The sequence below is a fragment of the Simochromis diagramma genome, unplaced genomic scaffold (genome assembly GCF_900408965.1).
Source record: "Simochromis diagramma unplaced genomic scaffold, fSimDia1.1 OVJJ01000331.1, whole genome shotgun sequence".
NCBI classification, from domain to species: Eukaryota; Metazoa; Chordata; class Actinopteri; order Cichliformes; family Cichlidae; genus Simochromis; species Simochromis diagramma.
Window position 1 is genome coordinate 44497 of NW_024387127.1, and position 17923 is coordinate 62419.

A 17923-nucleotide genomic window follows, 5' to 3' on the forward strand; every position below is an offset into this window, starting at 1 on the left:
CAACACGGCACCGGGAGGAGGGGGCCAGGCCTGCCACACGTCAAACACTTTCTGCTTCATCATCCACCCCCTGTCCCCAAACACGAGAGCTCCCACTCTGACTCCAGTAGATGAGTGTCTACAGCGGTGTTGTGTGTCTGTAATAAATGTGCCTGCCATATTTGGTATTTATCTTGAGAGAGAACAGGAAATGCCAGATTTGGAAAACCTTTTAGAGAAAAACTGCTAAAATGTTAAGGTCCCCTTTCCTTTCTGTCTTCTAGCACTGATATTAAAGCATAGCAAGAACATAAAGTAGGCCTGCCCTTTGTTTTAGGACTACAAAGTGGGATGATAAAGACAACAACGCATGCGTGCAGAGCTACTCCCGTTCTTGCGGACCGGAAGTTGCAAGAAAGTTTTAAGCAGAGGGACTCATCCTGTCCGCACATTCTATCTGTGGTTTATCGTCAGCGTTTGGTGCTCTAGTTAAAGGACGTTGCCCTTGTTAAACTTCAACCGGAGAGGTCAGTTTATGTACTTGTGTTCTCCTTGAGCCGACAGCATCTTAGCAGCTGGAGGGAAACAAGGAGGATGGAGGTGAGCGAAGTGTCTTTGCTAGTATCTTTGAGTTAGCTTGTTTCCCTATGAGGAGGTGAAAGCCTCTGTCACAGCCACGGGAGCTGCTGTAGTTGCGCTCGCCGTCGTACCTGTAGCACATGTTGGCCCTTTAATTAAAATTTCGTGTCTCCGCTTTGAATTTATCAAAGCTGCTTTTTACAATGTGATGTGAGCGAGCTAGCAGAGGAGAGGAAATGGGAAGAAGCGCGAGGCGTTCAACTGTCGGCGCGAGAATGACTGAACAGGAGACTTTATTCTGCATGATATATAAAACCTGTGACATAAGTCTGTTAATGTTCAGGACCTGTTCCACACACGGGGAAAAACAAGCAAGTGTTACTCATTTGCATATTATTATATATAAAATAACAAATATAGATTTAATAAATAATTAATGTAAATATCAAATACAGAACTGTATTCTAATTGTTAACTTCTAACCTTTCTAACAGTCGCCTGCTATTCTCACAGTATCACAGTAGTTTCATTCACTATTTATCTGCATAGCCAGAGATTTGATTTTTTTGTTTTTTTGGATTGACTTTGAAGGCACCATGTCGAGCTGTAATCCAAGTACTTAACCAGACCAGCTACGTGGTTCCTCTTTTATAAACGTTACCCACATGCATGGCTTTGTTCCTCGATCGTGGTCCATGAAGACGTGCGGTTGCAAGACTTCTGGGAGAGAGGTTTGCCTGTAGCTGTATTACACTGCGCACCTACCCTGAGGAAACTCTATGCCGTATGATTTATTCAGCAAACCTTTCCCCCAGTACACCGGACTTAATGCAAGCCATTACATAAGCTGGTCAGAGACCAAATATTTACTCGAAAGTTGCAGCATTGCAAATCAAACTGAAATCTTTGTCGGCATAGCAAAGGGCTTTCTTATTATCGTCACCCATGCTTGTAGAACTCATAATTATCTTGTCATGTCTTGTCCATGCTTGCTCTGAAAAGGTTTAAGGAATGAGGATATACCAGCCGAGAAGAAAAAGCGGGAGAGATAAACTACACGGGACATAGATTCTACGCCAGCCCTCCGGCCTCTACCATGGAGCAAGAAGAAGAAGAAGTGGCTGCAGCAGCTCGAGAGGATGAAGACTCCCAGCTGATTTACAGGATCGAGCGTCCTGTCTACAATGAAACTCTGATCCAGGCACAGCTTCTTAAACGCAAAGAAGACACCACCACAAATTGTCAGAAGCTGGCAGAAAAGTTCCAGTAAGTCTTTCTCTGGACATTTCCTGTTAACATGTCGTTGAACAGATCGGCATCGACATAGATCCACGCACAAGATCCCAGTGTGCTGTATAAACTGAAGCCAGAAGCCAGTGGGAAATCTGTGGGAGTTGATGACTTCGAATGTCCTTTAGATGAGTGGAAAAATAAGATGTTTAACACATTAAAATGCAAAAAAGCTCCAACACTGATCTTCAAATAGATTATGTTGCATTCTAACATTTAAAAACAAATGAAAAAGTTATTCAGAGCTAAACTGCACAAACCCGGGATCCTCTGTCCCTGCTTTTTATTTGGGAACTGATGCAGCTGGGCAAGCAAAAAGGGGGAGAAGTCGGGGATTAAACAAGCCGCCCGAACAAGGCTGGGAAATGACATGCTGATGCCAGCTCGCTGGCAATTTGGGACTGAGACAGGTGGGAGGGCTTACTGAGGGGAGGGGAGCTGAGGAGGAGGTCTTCATACAAAAGCAGAGATGTGCTTTGGAAGCGTACAGCGAGCAACCCGGGAGTTAGTGAAGAACGGGTCTGCACTCATAACGCAGGGGGCGAAGCAGAGGGTGTGACAGAGCTCAGGGTGGGAATCGACACAGTGACACGTTAGAGTCATTTATAGAGATGCTTTCTTGTCATTTTGCAGAGGGAACAACAAACGTGTCATAAAGTTGTAAAACATTGATGTTTCTTAAATAACTCTTGGCTATAGTGCAGAGTGAGGGTGAATGTTGGGGCTTAAATCTGTAACAGCAGAACAAATATTGCTACATCACTGAAATGATATTTCTGTGGTGTAAGAATGAACAAATATCTGTTAACCAGTGTGAATCACGTGGTGCTGCTATTAAAGGTATAGGAGGGATATTGTGAAGCACGAGTCATACCAAAGTTCAGCTAACACGAGGGGGCTTCTTGAATCCTGCAGCATGAAAGCCGACTCCAGAAAAACTTTGTCTGTGGAGGCTTTTAAAAATCTGATTGGTGTTGAATATCCACAGGTGTTCTTCAGAGAAGGCCAAGGCAGCAGCTCTGAGCTTCATGCCTATTCTCTCATGGCTGCCGTCGTATCCAGTCAAGAAGTACCTCTTTTCAGACGTGGTCTCAGGTCTCAGCACGGGAGTCGTGCAGCTTCCACAAGGTCAGTGAACTGTGCAGCAGCGCCGTGTGAAGCACCGAGGCTGCGAGCAGGGCCGGCTGCGGCTCCAGAGGAGCAGTTTCTGTCTCATGCTGACTCTGTTTTGGCATCGCTGACACTTTGACACTGTGATGGAGTCACTGAACCTCCAGGATTGTTTATTTGGAAATGTGTTATCTTCCCTGCTCCACAGGACTAGCCTACGCTATGCTGGCTGCGGTGCCTCCTGTTTATGGTCTGTACTCCTCCTTCTACCCAGTCCTGCTGTACACCTTCTTTGGCACGTCCAGACACATATCAGTAGGTGAGAGAGCCGTCTCTGTCCTGACCTCATGGCCCTGTGTGACCGGCTCTGCCCACGTACAAGAAAACAGTTACAATATGCTCGTCATTGTTCCATAAGCTCCGCCCTCTTATGTACTTCCCGCCCCCAACATACACAACAGAAAATTTCATGTTCAGCTGTTGAAGCTACATGTACAGAGGAGAGAAATTAAAGGTGCCGTCGCCACGGTGATGCCCCGACCTAAATATTTATCAAAATATTTATTTATTGTTTGAAATCGATCCAAACAGACACACCCTGACACGGTCTGACGTTTCCTTTCAGTTTAGTGTTAAATGTAAAGTTGGTGTTAAGGTTCTCGCCAAGAAAGAAGATTTTAAATAAGATGTATAAGAAGAAAATGATTGTATATGAAGGAAACTGCTGCTTCCTGGATGTGGCACTGATTGCTAGCTTCTTCATTTTCCAGCTTGATGTTCGTTTGGAATAAAGAAACCATGGAAGCAGCTCCTGTTTCACTGCAGCTGTGTGCTCGGCCACAGCTGCTTCCTCACGTCTAACAGTATTTCCAGTAATGCTTTGCTGCCTATTATGAGGATAGGAAACTATAGCTGATTTGTTTCCAGCCTGACTCTCCTGACATTGTCCAGAATTTGTCTCTCATTGGCTCCACCTCTGTTCCTCATGTCTGCTTTCAAAACGCCAAGATGGTGACGTTCAGACGCACTGAGCTGTTTTGTTTTTTCGCTTGCTTTTTGAGAGAAAAGACAAATGTAGTTAAGATGATGTCATTTTTACACGGTTGAGCTTTTTATAGATTTCTTAATCCACATTAATGGTGTCACATCAAAGTCTTGCAGGCGACGAGTCACTTTCCACACAGCTGTGTTTGTAGTGACTGTGAGGTGCACTGGGTTACACAGTGATTCAGATTATGAGATGAAAGGTGTGGAGGAAATGTTTGTATGTGTGCTAACTGTGTGCTTAGCTTTCATGGGAGGATTGTGACATTTCAGCGACCTCACCCTGTGACAGCTTCCTTTCCTTGAAATGGGTCCAAGTCTCAAATGCCAGCTGTGACCTATGAGTCCCTCTGACAGTTGGACCCAATGAAGCACCTCGCAAACAGGAAGTGTTCCTGTAAAACTGTCACATGGTGAGGAAACAACACGTCACATTATGGCAGAATAAGACACAGATGAGCCTGTCATCAGACAGCGCACACTTGATGAACAGCACCAAAGTGCTGCAGTGATGTTTGGTTTAGTGCAACTGTGTGTGGGAGAGGGTTTCCTGAAAAAGGACGGGTGCGATAAAAATATTACGTTTCATTTTGTTAAAGCCAACTGTGCTTTTATTGAACCTTCATGGTCCTCTGTGTATGTGCGATGGTTTGGATATTTCTCTGTGAAGAACAGAAAGAGCTGAAAGAGCTCCGTGGTCCCACAGACTAAACCACACTTTGCATAGTGAGATCCAGTTTCTGCCTTCCAGACGAAGGCTTCTGCTCCCACAGGGCAGATGATCCCGTCACAGCTGTGTTACTTTGTAGGTTACAGTTTGTTCTTCTGTCTGCAGTAGTTTGTACCGTGGTTCTGTCTGTGTGCACGTGAGGGTGGATGACTCTACCTACAGGTGCAGGTTCTGAAAGCAAACAAGAAAACCCCGTTATCACATGATAGACGAGGTGTGTGTGTGTGTGTGTGTGTGTGTGTGTGTGTGTGTGTGTGTGTGTGTGTGTGTGTGTGTGTGTGTGTGTGTGTGTGTGTGTGTGTGTGTGTGGTGACGTCATGTTAAGACTCCATTCATATTTGACTGACATCCACCGAGGTCTTCAAGCTCCACTAATGATTTTATTGGTTTAAAAACTGACAGAACCTTCTAACTTAAACTGTCATTCATACATGTGTGTTGATATTATACAGACAGTGCTGTATACATGCTGCTTACCTTCTCACTGAGTGTGTTTATGGGGACTGTAAATATGATGTTATTACCTGATCTTCAAACGTTCCTAAAATGTTTTTAAAATTCTGATTAACATTGAGGAAGTGATGCTGGGGCTCACATCTGCATCCAAATGTCACCTTTGACCTCTACCTTTAAAGTAAATACTGCCCACAGAGGCTTAACCTTGTGCTCTGGTTTCAATCCAAGCAGGTTTAAATGTTTTTAGTCTCTTAGGCTACGTTCACTCTGCAGGTCTTGATGTTCAATTCAGATTTTTTTGATCAAATCCGATTTTTTTTGTCTGCTCGTTCACACTACAAATAAAATGTGACAGCAAACGCGCAAAAGAAGACGTCACACACAACGCGCTCTGTTTAGACCCAGAGCAACAGCATTGTTTGACTGATGGACCTTAATATAAAGACTTCGGACTTTACGTTTCCCAATTTTTGCTTTAAGTTATTTTGTTATTTACATAATAATGTAAATAACCTAATAATGATCCTTGTTGTTGTTTTAGAGGAGCGGTGCTTCAAAGGATAGTTGCAGATTTCTGTCAGAATCTGCAGATTATACAGTACAAATAAAATGTTCACGTTTCTCCAACGTTGTCTTCCCAACAGTTTCACTGACATCTACACTGGATGTCCAGGAAGCGTTCGTGATGTCTTCTCCGGCGCTGATAATTGGCGTCTGTCTTGTGTCAGTGACGTAAAAGACGGATTTAATGCGACATGACCATCAAACAGCAGTCGCTTTCTAAAACATCAGATATGTGTCGGATTCAGGACCACATACGAAAGTGACCCAGGTCGGATTTGAAAATATCGGATTTGTGCCGTTCACACTGTCACACCCTGATTGGATAGATGGTCGCATAGGGTCAGAAAAATCGGATTTGATGCGCTTTCGCCTGCAGTGTGAACGTAGCCTAAGTGATAATCAGCATTTTCCACACATCATTTTTGTGAATTCTAAAGTTTAGTAAATGTAAAAACAAAACAGCAAAAACTGCAACATTATAACCCCTCACAATGTGTCTCCTGTGGAAGGTTTTTAAAATCTGAGCTTGACAGATGTTGTAAAACTTCACTTTCTAACATCTTCCACAACTGGGATTGTAAAACTCGCTGCCTCTAACTACGTAAAGACTGACATAAGCAGGAGGACTGAGATTTCATTAAACCCAGCCTCAGTTGTCTCACCAATCTGGCTGCTTTCTTTTCTCCAACACTGTCACGCTTGTCTCGATTGTCAGTTTAAATCCGTCCAACAAATGGGTCCAATAAACTAGACCTGCTCAACCCTTTGAAGCTGAGAAGCTAATCTGCAAAGATTGTAAATCACCGCTGGCCAAAATCTGGCCTGACATCAGGTTGCTGTGGGAATGATGACGGTCCCCTCTGGCAGAGAACGAGAGGCAGGACGGCCTTTACCGTCACAGGGTGGTGAGAGGAAAGGCCGGTGCGAGCACAAGTCTGCAGTTTCTGTGCTGCGTTTGAGCGCTCGTTGTACTCGACATCAGCTTTGACCCCAGCCTATCATAGCGCTGCGTTTGTGTCGATGACCTGCAGGTACCTTTGCTGTCATAAGTCTGATGATTGGGGGCGTCGCTGTGAGGGAGGCGCCAGACAGCATGTTTATGAATATCAATGCTACTGGATCCAACGCATCTGATGCCATCAACGTGGAGCTTCGTGATAAGAGCAGGGTCCAGGTGGCCGTGATGGTCACAACCCTGGCGGGACTCATCCAGGTCAGCCTCCCACCTGCAGAGCAGCCGTGGCTAATCTCACTGTTTATCCAAAGCAGCAGCAGCTTGTCTGAATCACTGTTGATGTATCAACTTGATTTTAAATGTTTCTGTATTAAACATTGTTTTTCAAAAACAGAATGACCCCCCTCTTCTTCTGCATTCCTTTCAGATTGTTTTAGGTCTTCTCAGGTTTGGCTTTGTAGCAATCTACCTCACCGAGCCCCTGGTGCGAGGCTTCACCACAGCAGCATCCATGCACGTCGTCATCTCCCAGCTGAAGTACTTGCTGGGGGTGGAAACGCAGCGTTATTCTGGGTTTCTCTCTGCTATTTATGTGAGTTTTGAGAGGCCCTGTCTTTCTCCTTCCCAGAATGGTCAATGAATCGCTAACACTCACCTTTCTGTCACTGCAGAGTGTCAAAGCAGTGCTCAGCAGAATCACCAGCACCAATATTGCCACTTTCCTTCTGGGGCTCGGGTGTATCATCTTCCTTTACGTGATCAAAGTTCTCAACGAGCGCTTCAAGAAGAAGCTGCCCATTCCCATTCCTGGAGAGATCATTGTGGTCATCGTGTCCACGGGCATCTCCTATGGTTTGTCGTTATCAAAGGAATACAAGGTCCATGTGGTTGGGAACATACCAACAGGGTAGGCCGCACACTCTATTTGTTTAAGTGTCTTTTGGTTTAAGCTCGTGTTCTCTACACGTATGTGACAGAGGTCTACAGATGTTGTCTTATTGGTTACAGGCTTCGCCCTCCTGCTGCCCCAAACATCTCGCTGCTGCCCAATTTGGTCACAGATTCTTTTGCTATAGCTATTGTAGGATTCTCCATGGACGTCTCGCTGGCCAAGATCTTTGCCCTGAAACATGGCTACAGTGTGGATGGCAACCAGGTGAGTGTGTCCACGGGGTGAGCTGCCGATGAGCCTCTGGCACTGTGTGTGACTAAATGTTTGGTTAGGACACTTTGGATCTTCTGGATGACGGGACGTCCTCTAGCTGTTTGCTGCAAATCTTGTAAAGTTATATTTTTATTCTGCGTGCTGATATTGGAAATGCTGCTCACAAAAAGGTTCATTGTTCCAGTTTGTTGGAACGTGTTCATTTCATTGAACACTGAGTTGTTTGGAGCGTTGTGTAGTTGCCTGACTGTACTATTCGTTGAAGACTGAGCAAAGCGTGTCCTCCAGTGACACATAGCTGACACATAAATGCAGGTCATGCATTTAGCAAAACACGACTATGGAAAATATACGGGTCGCATTTTCCTGAAATTGTCCAAAGCTGACGTGTGAAAATGTTGTTGCAGAAGGACTTTCCTCTCTTTTTCACGGTTTTCCTCCACGTGTCCACTTTCAGGAGCTCATTGCACTCGGTCTGTGTAACTTCATCAGCTCCTTCTTCCAAACGTTTGCCGTCACCTGCTCCATGTCGAGGAGTCTGGTCCAGGAGAGCACAGGAGGCAAAACACAGGTGACACACACGAGCTGCAGGAGTGATTACACTATCTAAATTGGTGCTGTAAAGCTGTTGTTAGAGTGAGAGGTGTGTTGATGGAGTTATTGCTTTTTATGTGTTCTTTAGATTGCAGGGCTCCTGGCGTCGCTGCTGGTGCTGGTGGTGGTGGTGGCCGTCGGCTTTGTCTTCGAGCCGCTCCCTCAGGTGAGTTCCTGTTTGATGTTTGGGCGTGACCTGTGAGACCGCACACACCTAAATGTCTTCTTTGGCTCTCGTTTGCTTGTGTTTCTCAGACTGCGCTGGCTGCCATCATCATGGTCAACCTCATAGGGATGTTCAAGCAGTTCAGAGACATTCCCAGTCTGTGGAGGACCAGCAAGATTGAACTGGTCAGTCTTTAAAACCAAGCTTAGCTGACTTAAAGTGCACCGTTACTCTGAGAGGTGTGTATGTGAACCCGAGTGAATACACAGTGGAGAAGCTGAGCTTGCAGACAGAAGTGTGACTATAATGTGCAGGAGTGGAAATGATCAGATAAATGCACGTCGTCTGAAGACATTTGCTTATGTAAAAACTGCTTTGGTCTTGCAAAACGCTTCCTCTTCATGCTAGTTTCATGTTACTTTCCTTTTTGTCCTCTCAGGCCATCTGGGTGATCGCCTTTATCGCTTCTGTGCTGCTGGGACTGGACTACGGCCTCCTGGTGGCCGTCACATTCGCCATATTGACAGTCATATACAGGACACAGAGGTAATGATTCGAATATGTGTTTTTCCTTTAACTGAAGCTTAAAGGCAGCTGTGAGAGTTTTCAAAGAGCAGGTTTGATTTGTGCTCTGAGCTGTTTTCTTTCTCTTCCAGCCCTAAAACTTCCATCCTGGGTCACGTCGCTAACACGGGGCTCTACTGTGACGTCGACGAGTATGAAGAGGTAAATGTGTGAGGAGAGAAACCTGCTCCGTGTGAAACATCCACACTGACCAAGCCTGCTGTTTGTGTTCTCAGGCGGCTGAATATGAGGGGATTAAGATCTTCCACTCCAACTCTTCAGTCTACTTTGCTAACAGTGACCTGTATGTGAACAGCCTCAAGGAGAAGGTAGCAGTGTGTTTGAGTGTGTGGAAGCAAACAGAAACCCTTTTGTGGGGGAAATGTGTGAAGCACTTATTATCACTGGGTCTTACCTGACTCAGTCTGAGAGGAGCAGCGTGAGTGTGTAATTATCTGGTGGTAGATGCGAGCAGAGCTCTACTTTGAGATGAGCAGGAATCCGTTTGCTTGTGTTTTCACTGTCAAGGCTACAAATGAAGGTTTGCAGTTGTAGCCTGTTCACGTTACAGCTGAAGCTTCAACAGTTCAGTGAAAACGTTTCTACGTTTGTCATTTCTGCTTTTTTGTGTCTTCAAATAACTAAGAGCAAAGAATACATTTTAACTTTACTGTGTGAATTAAAGGTTTATCCAGTATCTAAGCACCGTGTGGGAAATATTCCCAGCCTCTCCCAGTCTTAACCTAAGGAGTAACTGTGCCAGCTTTACCAGCAACACCTGATTCCTAGGGATCAGTCTCTGTTGCTACTGTGGTGGCATGTTGAGTCCTTAAAGGGGAAAAGAGTCCCGTTGTAAGATCATGGATTGAGCTCAGTGTTTACGAGTCACAGCCATGCCTGATCGCCTCAATAACACAAAGAGACGCTACAAGAGCTCAAAAAGCAACACGGTGCCACGACCAGCTGCAAAGGGTAACAGGGTCATTACTTTACTGCTTCAGAGCTTGGACAGTTGATGGAACTATGAATTCTGGGTAATTACGTTTTCACCTAGGTGCAGGTTTGGATAGCTTGTGTTGGTTAAACAATGAAATCACACGTTGAAAACTGCATTTTGCTTTTACTCAGGTTATCTTTGTGCAAGATTAACGCTTGTTTTGTGACAAATAAGGTGAAGCACAGATGTTACTGAAAGGAGTTGGTCATGTGCTTCATGCTTATTGTGTTAAAGTTTAAAAGTAAAGACGTCGATATGTGTTTGTTTTGTAAACATTGTTTCAGTTCTCATTTTTGTTTTTCATATTCAATTCAGCTTTATTTACACAGCGCCAAATCACAACAACAGTCGCCTCAAGGTGCTTTATATTGTACAGTAGACCCTACAGTAATACATACAGAGAAAAACCCAACAATCATATGACCCCCTATGAGCAGCACTTTGGCGACAGTGGGAAGGAAAAACTCCCTTTTAACAGGAAGAAACCTCCAGCAGAACCAGGCTCAGGGAGGGGCGGGGCCATCTGCTGTGATTGGTTGGGGTGAGAGAAGGAAGACAGGATAAAGACATGAGATTAATAACAAGTGTATTATGTAATGTAATATGAATAATTATCAGAGAAAATGCCAAAATAAGACGTGAGGTAATGGTAGAGGTAAACGAGTGAGGGAGAATGACGTGCTGAGTTGGATGTTAACAGCTCTGTTGTGATTATGTTGATCTTTACAGACGGGGCTAAACCCTGAACACTTACAAGCTGCTCGGAAAGCCCAAAAAAAAAGAAAGGAGAAGACGAACAGCAATCGGTCGTCTCCGCTGAAAATCTGTGCCAAGGTGGGTCACTGTTTTTCTTTTGTCTATCCAAACTTTGAGCTTTGTCAACAGGTTAAATACACACTCATGTGACGGTCGTGTGTGTGTATATATATATATATATATAATATGTTTTGTGGTGCTGCTTTGTTTCTAGTACAAGGATGAGGCAGTGACTCATGACGTTTTGTCCCAGAGCCACGTGGCAGAGGATCAGAAGAACGGCCAGTTTGGCGACAGACATGGCGACTCAGAGGAGGCGGTCTTCCTTGAGCCTTTCAGCACAGTCCACTCCATCATCCTGGACTGGACGTCTGCAACTTTCATCGACTCAGTGGGAGCTAAAGCCATCAGACAGGTTCTGGCCCTTTCTCCAGCGCTGCACTGCACAGGAGCACCAGCTGCATATTTTCACTGAACTCCAGTCACTGTTTCATGGTGTAGAGCTCAAATACTAAAAACTATTATCTGTTTGTGCAGGTCATTAAAGAGTATGCCGCCGTAGATGTCCGGGTGGTCATAGCTGGCTGCAACAGTAAGTGACTATTAAGACTTTTCATTAGATCTGAAAATATCTGTACACATGCTCTGTTTTATACGCACTACGTACAAAACGCAATTAAAACCCATCCATCCATCTATCCTCTTATCTTTACAAATTGCTGTGGGGACTATTTGTGGACCATGAACTGTTCATGAAACCAGTTAAAGAGGACTGGTGCTTTGTTACACATCGTCCTGCAGGAGTTGGTACACTGTGGTTAGAAAGGCATGGACGTGGAAATATCCCTCACACTGTAGCACCACTGATTCAATGCAAGAGGAATCCATGCTGTTATGATGTTTATACCAAAGTCTGCTACAGAAAGCCTGTGCATACTGCAACCTCAGGTTTCTGTTTGTAGCTGGGCGATGTGGCGCCCTGTGGTCTGATGCTGCTGTAGCCCATCTGCTTTCCAACACGAGGTGCATTCAGAGAAGCTCTTTGGTGGTAACACGTGGTTATTTGAGTCACTCTTACCTTCCTGTCACGCTCGACACATCTTCTCCCAGAGAACTGCTGCTCGCCTGTTACGTTCTCTTGTTCAGACAGTCCTCTGTAAACCTCGGAGATGATTGTGTTGGAAAGTCCCGGGAACTTCTAAAGCACACCTGATATCTACAGTCATGCCATGTTCATTCTGATGCTCGCCTTGAACTCCAGCTGATGTCTGCATTGAGCTTCTGCCATGTGATTGGCTGATTTCGATGTTTGCATGAATGAGAACATGATAAGGTCTGTAAGTGGAGACCTATAATAAAGACAAGTTCCACACACTGGGGTCATAATGTAAAGGATGGAAACAGGCAACAAGCGCTATGACAGAACTCTGTTGAAAGTTTTGGTTTGAATGATTAAGCCTGTGGGTCCTGACAGACCTGTGCAAACACAGCCTGTGGTTCACAGACTGAAGCCATTCCTGCAGTAACAAACAGGACGCTCCTGTTCTGCACATTTGGGATTGAAAATGAGAAGATATCATTTGGAACCAAATGGTAAACATGATGTCACACGATATATTTACAGTTCACTTTCAGTATATTGGCTCACGAGCGCTCAGGATGTTTTCAGAGTGGCAGCTAGCCAGAAGAAGGCAGGGATGAAGCTGCAGCGGCTCGTTTCACACTGTAACAAAGCTGCTGTCCAAGAAGTGAACACAGCAGGTTGCTTTAGTTGCTTTGTGTGCCCTGTAAATGGAACAAAGGTATCACTGCAGGAATGTCTCGGTGTCTGCACAGAACGTTTATTAGCCCCGCTGCAGTGAGTCTTTCCTTCACTAAAGTCTGTTTGTGTTCAAATGGTTTGAAAGTGGTTGTTGTCATTGATGTAAATACTAAGCCTGCTGCATGTTTCTCTGCAGGAAACCTGCTGGCTGAACTGGACACCTTGAAGTTCTTCACTAAGGACCTGACCACAGACTTCCTGTTCCCCACCGTCCACGACGCCGTGCTCCACTGTCAGCACTCAAACTCTCACCCGTCTGTGGCTGCGGTCAGCGACGTGACCTGAGAGGATGGGACGTAACTGAGAACAAGTCACAGGAATGGGACGTGGTGGCGCTCTCACAACCTCACTGTGAACTTGTTTTCAGCTGAAATATCAGGAGTGTTTTTCACACTCGGTGCACTTAAAGAATCTGTCTTGTTAAAGTTCCAAAGCAGCAAGAACATCGTTTTAATCAGAACCTTCAGGATGTGGCGTCCAGCCTGATTTCTCTGCAGTGTTGACGCTGCACTTTAGTCATGTTGTAGTTCTCACTGTTTGCTGAAGTACTTTTTAAAGCTGCAGCTTTGTCTACATGATGTTAGCAGGTACTGTTGGAGGCCTTGTTGTAAACATGTAATACTGACCACCTCATTATCACGCTGGTACCAAATTGTTACCTATAATCTGTCAATATGATTTTTGTTATTCTGATCTGGAATGACCTTTCCAGTCTGTTTGCAGTGTCATGTTGCTGTTACTGTACATTTGCATTGGTATATGACTCATATATGAATGCAGTGGACAGCTTTAATTGTGCTGTTAGTGAACGACACAGGAGGCCTTTCAAGCTCCCTGTGCTTATTTTGTTAAACACTGAAACTGAAATCTGGAATAACTTTTATTTTTTAGTGAACAACAATAACAACAAAACAAAATCCTTTTGACTCTCTTTTTTGACAAAGCCAAATCAGACACAAGCACACACTCAGTTGTAGGTCATGTATCTGGGAGTGGCGCTGAACTTGGCGTATGATTTGATGACCTTGTTAACGGCTTCCAGGAAATCTTTCTCTGTGGCGATCTTCCTGCGGGCCCTGATGGCAAACATTCCTGCCTCGGTGCACACGCTGCGGATCTCGGCACCTGAAAGGAAGCACGATTTAAGAGAGTGCTCAGACTTTCAGAGAGCTATTAAACCTGTAGACGACCTTTATCCCACACTGTCAAGCCATTCAAAACAGTTTGACTTGGCTGAAATACAGGATCGTGTTAAAGGACAGCCAAGACTCAGACTCATCTACTTTAACATAACATACTTCCAAGTTTATAAAAGGCAATAAGAAACCTTTCCAAGTAACAGGTTGCCCCCGTGTGGTCATACATCAGTACTACACTAAGAGGTCTGAACTCTTCTAAACTAACAAGAAGTCGATAAACAAATCGGAAAAATACTGGAAGTTTAGTGCAGCGGTCCCCAAGTTTTCATTTATCTCTGACAATATTTTCACAGACCGGCCTTTATGATGTCGCAGATCAATAAAACAAAATAAAACCAGTACTGGTACCAAACACCGGGAAAACACCAGGAACCAACATTTCACACCCAAGCCTCAACTCTTACGGCCCGGTACCGGTCCGTGATTTGGGGACCGCTGGTTTAGTGTCTCTATGACAACAGCATTCTGAAGGAAAGGACAGCTGATGTATGCCACACCCACACGAGCAGGAAACACTAAAACAGATAAAGACGCAGCTGAGGGAGACTGTGACTCGACAGGAAGTAACGTCTGCTCTGCAGTCTTACCGGTGCTGTTGGGACAGAGGCGAGCCAGCAGCTCAAAGCGGATGTCTCTCTCCACACTCATAGAGCGGGCATGGATCTTGAAGATGTGGGTGCGACCCTGCAACGGCGGGTTTAAAGATGGTTGAATTGGACAGAGCTACATCAGAGAAGTGTAACACAGTCCAGTTTGAAACTCACCTCAAGGTCAGGCAGGCTGAACTCGATCTTCCTATCCAGACGTCCGGGCCTCATCAGGGCCGGGTCCAGCGTGTCCGGCCTGTTGGTGGCCATCAGCACTTTGATGTTGCCTCGAGGGTCGAAACCATCCAGCTGATTGATGAGCTCCAGCATGGTCCTTTGGACCTCGTTGTCTCCACCGGCGCCGTCATCAAAACGAGCACCTGGCAGGTTCAGAGGGTTACACGCTAAGAATGGATTTCTCTTCACGCTGGATTAAAAGGGCTGCTGCACATCAGTGGATGGTTTTGTTTTTTTTTAAGTAATGAGACTAACCTCCAATAGCATCAATTTCATCAAAGAAGATCAGACAGGCCTTTTTGGTCCTGGCCATCTCAAAGAGCTCACGCACCATCCTGGCGCCCTGTGAACGAGTTCAGGAAAAGTCAGACGTTTACGAGAATCAACCTTCCTGATCTGAACTGCAGCTAATCTTTCTTTTCGTGAGCGCACCTCTCCCACGTATTTCTGCACCAGCTCGGAGCCGATGACTCTGATGAAGCAGGCGTCTGTTCTGTTGGCCACAGCCCGGGCACACAGGGTCTTTCCGGTACCGGGGGGCCCGAATAGCAGCACACCTTTAGGAGGCTCGATTCCCAGATTGACAAACCTCTCAGGCTGGTGAGAAGAAAAAGACGACAAGTGAGCTTCCATGTGCAGAAGACAGTTGCTTCACTCGTGCCTCAGTGGTGGTTCTAACTTTGGAACACTCACATGGAGCAGCGGAGTTTCAACCACCTCTCTTAGCTTCTCAATCTGCTCCTTGCATCCACCAACATCACTGTAGGTCACATCAGGCTTCTCTTCCACCTAAAGCAAGTGGGCCAAGGAGTTATCACATGCAAGCAGACAGATAACCAAACAATCAAAGTATCCTCGCCTCCCAACCTGCATCATGGTGACAGTGGGGTCGATTTTCGGAGGCAGAGGAATGTGGATCTGATACTTGTTTCTGTCAACCCTGGAAAAACAGAAAGGACACTAAACTTAGCTTACGGCTGACGGAACCTTCTGGAAACTATGTAACACATCTAAATCATGTTTCTGCCTCACCCCACTCTCATGCCCTCCTCGATGTCAGTTGGAGCCACCTGGTCACTCAGGTCCACCACAAACTTGGCAAACTGTTTGACGTTGATGATGTATTTGGGATCCTCAGAGTCTGCATTGATGATCTTTGTGCATCTTTCAGAAAGAAATAAAGAATCATGAAGCTACATAATGGAAATGCTGTGGAAGGAAGTAGGAAAGCTAAGAATATTCACGTCAGATTAACAGGAATGTCGCTCGAAACATCCCAAAGGGAAGATCAGCGATATAACACCACACTTTACATTTTGGTGATGTTAAAGTCGAACATTTACCTTGCTACCTGCAGCGGCTGCTCGCTCTGCAGTGTCTGCTTGTCAGCAGCTAGATCCCAGAGAGCCGGTGGAGCCAGGCCTGTGTCAGACTCCTTGATGCCTGTGCAATTTATATTAAAAAAAAAAAAAAAAAATCAGACACAAAGCATCTTGTGCAGCCCTCCAAAGTACCAAAACCGTCCATATATACTCCTCTGATAAAGCTGGACAACCGTTCCAAATTTAAGATGATCCATTTTCAACAACAATGCAGCCCTTTCCATTTTTTGGAGTTAAAGTCAACTAGACATGCCTTTTTAAAATCTACACTGGCCCCATAGTTGTGGGTTGTGGTAGAAAAGGTGATCTCTCTTTGTGTGTTAAACTAGCCCAGAGTACAGGCTGGCACTGGGTGGCTGGGAAAGGCCAGCTAGACAGCTGCATCTGAAGTAACAGGCCGTGCAAGCACCAAATAATTAAATCAAGGAGTGAAAATACATGAGATTTAACTGGCACCTAATGAAACTAAAATGTCCAAATGTATTTGTGCAACAGTGTTATTGAGTCCTGTGCATGTTGCAGGATAATCAGTTAATATGCACAGGACCATGCAGCTGCAGTTATCATTGTGTCTGTAACTTGGGACGCACAATTTGCTAAACTTGCTGATTTTGTATCGTTTCTGGATGCGACAAAATTCATTCAGGATCAGGCTTTTTAGTTCCGAAGCCTTTTCTGATTTGCGTCTCCTGCTGGAATCAACGAGCGACCTTCCACTTGTCAGCCTAATGTGTAAACCACTTCTATGGAGCTACCAAATACTTCCTGTACTACTGTTGGTTGTTAGAAATGAAACTGAGAATATCTGAATACATTTATAAGTTGTAATGGTGAATTCCAAGTAAAGAAAATCTAAGAAAGCCGGAGTAAAACCCCTGAGTTTGACCCAGTACTTGAAATTTGGTCAGACACAAGTGGCCTCCTAAGCTGGAATTTTTGAAGGTTTAGAAAGTTAGTTCGGCAAATGAGCTTTTCAAATAAATGCCGTTTTATTGCTTATGTCCGCTTTAATCACCAAGTCCAGTAAGAAGCTTACTGAGAACATCTTACTGCCCTGCTGTGGCACAAATGTACTTCTGAATTCGTCGCTCACCCGTCAGCTCGTTTATCTTCTTGAGCAGCTGCTGAATGTCATCTTCCACTTGTTTGATCTGCCTGGAATAGGTACTCTGACCCTGGTGGTGAACAGCAAACAACACATTCACTCACTGTGGAATAATTTCCTTGACACTTGCTTGGTGTCGTGGTTTGGTTTGAAAGCCATACTTACATATGTTTTGAGCAGAGCGATGTCCCCTTCATCCAAAGCTTTAAAAAAAGAATCACAATCACATGAATGCGTTTGCACTCCGACACTGTTGTCGGACTGAGCGATGCAGTATACACAAGACTTTTTATTCCACCATCAACACATATTTATAACAACATGGTAACAAATACATTCAGCAGGAGCAAACTGTTTTCAACGAGATAAGCTAACATTAGCAATGTTGCTAGCTGATATCGACGCTTCCTTTCGGGAAATAATATCTTAGGGTTTAAAATAAACGATTTTAGATATACCTCTAATAGGGGAGTCATCCTTCTCCTCTTCCTTAATCTTCCTTTGGTCGTCTCCCAGATAGTCCGGCATGTCTAATGTGTGAACAAACTGTCTGGTCACGAACAATCAGGACTGCTAAACTCTACAATTACACAGCAGCTTTGGACTTCCGCCGCTATGCGCAACTTACCGGAACACACAAGC

At 44.9% G+C, this 17923-nt stretch overlaps 2 protein-coding genes across 2 annotated transcripts; one reads left to right on the forward strand and one right to left on the reverse strand.

The window, feature by feature from the left end:
- Positions 1-293: 293 nt before the first annotated feature.
- On the forward strand, positions 294-13691 carry slc26a5 (solute carrier family 26 member 5). The gene is made up of 18 exons (XM_040047030.1): positions 294-579; positions 1561-1824; positions 2837-2976; positions 3167-3277; positions 6784-6965; positions 7135-7299; positions 7379-7614; positions 7716-7863; positions 8330-8443; positions 8555-8632; positions 8722-8817; positions 9072-9178; positions 9289-9358; positions 9433-9525; positions 10923-11027; positions 11164-11364; positions 11487-11541; positions 12908-13691. Exons 2-18 carry the CDS (start codon positions 1655-1657, stop codon positions 13054-13056), a joined length of 2220 nt encoding a protein of 739 aa, XP_039902964.1. The 5' UTR covers positions 294-579; positions 1561-1654; the 3' UTR covers positions 13057-13691.
- Positions 13639-17909, reverse strand: psmc2 (proteasome 26S subunit, ATPase 2). The gene is made up of 12 exons (XM_040047034.1): positions 17740-17909; positions 17447-17484; positions 17270-17351; positions 16138-16237; positions 15827-15958; positions 15662-15734; positions 15488-15583; positions 15227-15391; positions 15050-15137; positions 14735-14937; positions 14558-14654; positions 13639-13896 (listed from the first exon to the last, which is right to left on the reverse strand). The coding sequence occupies exons 1-12, from the start codon at positions 17807-17809 to the stop codon at positions 13739-13741; spliced, it is 1302 nt and encodes a 433-aa protein (XP_039902968.1). The 5' UTR covers positions 17810-17909; the 3' UTR covers positions 13639-13738.
- Positions 17910-17923: the final 14 nt, after the last annotated feature.

Bases quoted from the DNA above. Each gene is read 5' to 3' on its own strand.
- slc26a5 (XM_040047030.1), top strand. From the start codon at position 1,655: ATGGAGCAAGAAGAAGAAGAAGTGGCTGCAGCAGCTCGAGAGGATGAA. The intron at 2,977-3,166 runs GTCAGTGAACTG...CCTGCTCCACAG, and splicing joins AGTCGTGCAGCTTCCACAAG to GACTAGCCTACGCTATGCTG. The intron at 7,615-7,715 runs GTAGGCCGCACA...TATTGGTTACAG, and splicing joins GTTGGGAACATACCAACAGG to GCTTCGCCCTCCTGCTGCCC.
- psmc2 (XM_040047034.1), bottom strand. From the start codon at position 17,809: ATGCCGGACTATCTGGGAGACGACCAAAGGAAGATTAAGGAAGAGGAG. The intron at 16,238-17,269 runs GTGAGCGACGAA...TAAATTGCACAG, and splicing joins GAAGATAAACGAGCTGACGG to GCATCAAGGAGTCTGACACA. The intron at 14,655-14,734 runs GTGAGTTTCAAA...CCGCCGTTGCAG, and splicing joins TCAGCCTGCCTGACCTTGAG to GGTCGCACCCACATCTTCAA.